This window comes from Argentina silus, assembly GCF_951799395.1.
Source record: "Argentina silus genome assembly, contig: scaffold_129, whole genome shotgun sequence".
Classification (NCBI taxonomy): domain Eukaryota; kingdom Metazoa; phylum Chordata; class Actinopteri; order Argentiniformes; family Argentinidae; genus Argentina; species Argentina silus.
In genome coordinates this window covers 46,080-50,000 of record NW_028152305.1, presented here as the reverse complement: position 1 = coordinate 50,000, position 3,921 = coordinate 46,080, and the positions used below count along the sequence as shown (strand labels likewise).

General features: G+C 53.5%; 1 protein-coding gene across 1 annotated transcript in view; it reads right to left on the bottom strand.

Moving 5' to 3' along the window:
* The window catches only part of LOC310824896 (fetuin-B), a gene marked incomplete at its 5' end in the record, with an annotated part of 5,115 nt that extends 1,399 nt beyond the window's left edge, over positions 1-3,716 (bottom strand). The window contains 5 exons of the mRNA XM_083698154.1: positions 396-464; positions 1,116-1,282; positions 2,028-2,148; positions 2,567-2,716; positions 3,510-3,716. Of these exons, the coding sequence (XP_083554280.1) occupies positions 396-464; positions 1,116-1,282; positions 2,028-2,148; positions 2,567-2,716; positions 3,510-3,716 (714 nt within the window). The remainder of the gene's footprint in view (positions 1-395; positions 465-1,115; positions 1,283-2,027; positions 2,149-2,566; positions 2,717-3,509) is intronic.
* Between the last annotated feature and the right edge of the window lie 205 nt (positions 3,717-3,921).

The following is a 3,921-nucleotide window of genomic DNA, read 5'->3' as shown; positions in this document are numbered from 1 at the left end:
TGGAGGAAGCTGGGCTGACTCAACCTCACTGGAGGAAGCTGAGCTGACTCAACCTCACTGGAGGAAGCTGACCTGACTCAACCTCACTGGAGGAAGCTGGGCTGACTCAACCTCACTGGAGGAAGCTGGGCTGACTCAACCTCACTGGAGGAAGCTGGTCTGACTCAACCTCACTGGAGGAAGCTGGGCTGACTCAACCTCACTGGAGGAAGCTGGGCTGACTCAACCTCACTGGAGGAAGCTGACCTGACTCAACCTCACTGGAGGAAGCTGGTCTGACTCAACCTCACTGGAGGAAGCTGGGCTGACTCAACCTCACTGGAGGAAGCTGGTCTGACTCAACCTCACTGGAGGAAGCTGGGCTGACTCCGCCTCCGTTGTGTTGTTGTACTCACTGCAGACGCCTCCTCCTTTGTTGTCTCTTTGATGGTGAACTCCACAAAGTAGGCCGCACCCGAAACCCACTGGGGAGGGGAAACAACAGGAAACTGTCACATCACTGTGGCTTTACTTCCTGTATGTTTGATTGAAGGACCATGACCAACAGAAGGGCTGCATCTCAATAGTCTCAAGAGGAAAGGAAATGAGGAGAGAAAGCATCCTAGACACAACAAACCAACCCCCCCTAAACCCCCCCCCCCGAGACAACACACCCCCCTACACACACACCCCTACACACACACCCCTACACACACACCCCTACACACACACCCCTACACACACACCCCTACACACACACCCCTACACACACCCCCCTACACACACACCCCTACACACACCCCCCTACACACACCCCCCTACACACACACCCCTACACACACCCCCCTACACACACACCCCTACACACACACCCCTACACACACACCCCTACACACACCCCCCTACACACACACCCCTACACACACACCCCTACACACACCCCCCTACACACACCCCCCTACACACACACCCCTATACACACCCCCCTACACACACACCCCTACACACACACCCCTACACACACCCCCCTACACACACACCCCTACACACACACCCCTACACACACACCCCTACACACACCCCCCTACACACACACCCCTACACACACACCCCTACACACACACCCCTACACACACCTGCATGCTGCCCTGTGTGACCTCCACCAGGGTGAAGGCAGGACCACCTGTCCTCTCGCTGTTGAACTTCTCCAGACACTCATTGGCTGTCTCAGCCCAGACAGGTTGGTCCAAACCTCCTCCGGTTGGACAGTCTGGACACACCCTAATGATGGCCCTGCTAGGCACTGCACATAGGGTCAAAGATCGAAGGTCAAACCAAAACCCTAAAGGTCAGTCACTGTACTTTACACATCTGGCACTACATTCATTGAACGTTTGACTACACTGTAAATGACCTCCCACTGTAAATGACCTCCCACTGTAAATGACCAACCACTGTAAATGACCTCCCACTGTAAATGACCTCCCACTGTAAATGACCTGTGTGTAGGTGTGTGTAGGTGTGTGTAGGAGTGTGTAGGAGTGTGTAGGAGAGTGTAGGAGTGTGTGGGAGTGTGTAGGAGTGTGTAGGGGTGTGTGTAGGGTGTGTGTAGGTGTGTGTAAGAGTGTGTAGGTGTGTGTGGGAGTGTGTAGGGTGTGTGTAGGAGTGTGTGGGTGTGTGTGGGAGTGTAGGAGAGTGTAGGAGTGTGTAGGAGTGTGTAGGAGTGTGTGGGAGTGTGTGGGTGTGTGTGGGAGTGTGCAGGAGAGTGTAGGAGTGTGTAGGTGTGTGTAGGAGTGTGTAGGAGTGTGTAGGAGTGTGTAGGTGTGTGTGGGAGTGTGTGGGAGTGTGTAGGGTGTGTGTAGGAGTGTGTAGGAGTGTGTAGGAGTGTGTGGGTGTGTGTGGGAGTGTGTGGGAGTGTGTGGGTGTGTGTGGGAGTGTGTAGGAGTGTGCAGGAGTGTGTGGGTGTGTGTGGGTGTGTGTGGGAGTGTGTGGGTGTGTGTGGGAGTGTGTGGGAGTGTGTGGGTGTGTGAACAGAGACCAGGGCCTACCTTTCTGGATGGTGCAGTCATAGTTGAGGGTTGTGTTTATGGTTATGGCCACAGTTGAGATGTTAGAGACCGGATGCAAAAAATACTTTTCAATGAGCGCAGCCTTGCACTGGCCGTAAACCTGCAGGTCAGGGAGGGAGATACTGTCATTCCTGGGCCCAGCAAGAACAGAGGGTCCGGCCCCCAGTCCGAGATAAAGCTTATTCTTCCACACAAAAAACTGAAAATGTGACTGAATGTGACTGAATCTATGTCAAGGAAACTGCCCATACATGTCCAAACTCCACTTGCTTTTCTAGTTTTAGGGGGACTTGATCAATCGCTGTGTTTCAGCATGACTTCACCTCCCCCCTCCTCCTGTAGCCCCCCCCCACCCCCCCACCCCCTCCTCCTGTAGCCCCCCCCCCCACCCCCTCCCCCCTCCTCCTGTAGCCCCCCCCCCCCCCCCGGCTGTGTGGTAATAGAAGGATCTTGTAGTGTTGTGGATCTTGTAGTGTTGTGGATCTTGTAGTGTTGTGGATCTTGTTGACAGTACTTACTGGTACTTTACTAATACCTCTGACTTCACACGTCTTCCACGGTTTCCTGCTGAACACAGGACACTTGGTGGTCCTCACGTCCATGGTCAGGTTGTACTCGGACACTGCGAACGGCTCCACAGGAGAGGGTTGGGTCACAGGCATCTCCTCCTGAAACAGGGAGAGTAGAGGGTTGGGTCAGAGCCCATCTTCTCCTGATACAGGGAGAGTAGAGGGTTGGGTCAGAGCCCATCTCCTCCTGATACAGGGAGAGTAGAGGGTTGGGTCAGAGCCCATCTCCTCCTGATACAGGGAGAGTACAGGTTTGGGTCAGAGCCCATCTCCTCCTGATACAGGGAGAGTACAGGTTTGGGTCAGAGCCCATCTCCTCCTGATACAGGGAGAGTACAGGTTTGGGTCAGAGCCCATCTCCTCCTGATACAGGGAGAGTACAGGTTTGGGTCAGAGCCCATCTCCTCCTGATACAGGGAGAGTACAGGTTTGGGTCAGAGCCCATCTCCTCCTCATTGCGTTTTCAATGAATGAATGATGAATTTGTGTCCACTTCCTGATTAGACTGAATTGAAATGTAATTGAGCCCAACCCTGGTAGCGTAAAGAGAGAGGTTTGTTCCCTGATGTCCAAATGTATGCAAGCCAGGGGAGGCTGGTGGAAGCTGAAATCGGAGGCCAGGCTCATTGTAATGCATGGAATGGAATAAGGAATGATATCAAAAACATCCTCATTCTGTTCCATGCATTACAATGAGCCTGTCCTCAAATGAGATTTCTACCTCCACCAGCCTCCCCTGATGCAAGTCTACTCCTGGACTAAAACATTCTGGTCAAGGACTGTAAGTTTTTACAGGTGTAAGTTTGTGTGTGTGTGTGTGTGTGTGTGTGTGTGTGTGTGTGTGTGTGTGTGTGTGTGTGTGTGTGTGTGTGTGTGTGTGTGTGTGCCTCACCCTCTGGTATTTGACATCGTAGACCCTGTTGAGGCTGAAGATGTCTCCTCCGGTCCGGTGTTTGTTGATCAGGTCCAGGGCCCGTTCTGCCGCGCTGAGCACCCCTGGGTCCTCACAGCCTGGCCCCTCTATGAGCCCAGGCGGGGCCCCGCGGGCCCCGGGCCAGCACACACACAGCAGGGACAACATCAGCATGCAGACCCTCATTCTGGAGAGAGAGAGAGAGAGAGAGAGCAGACACTGCAACTCCAATAGTACAATAGTCCAATAGTACAGTACAGGCAAACAGAGCTTTTATATACTGGGGGCCGATGACTCTTCATTTCGACATAGGGGTGTGTGTGTGTGTGGGAGGAGTGTGTGTGTGTGTGTGTGTGTGTGTGTGTGTGTGTGTGTGTGTGTGTGTGTGTGT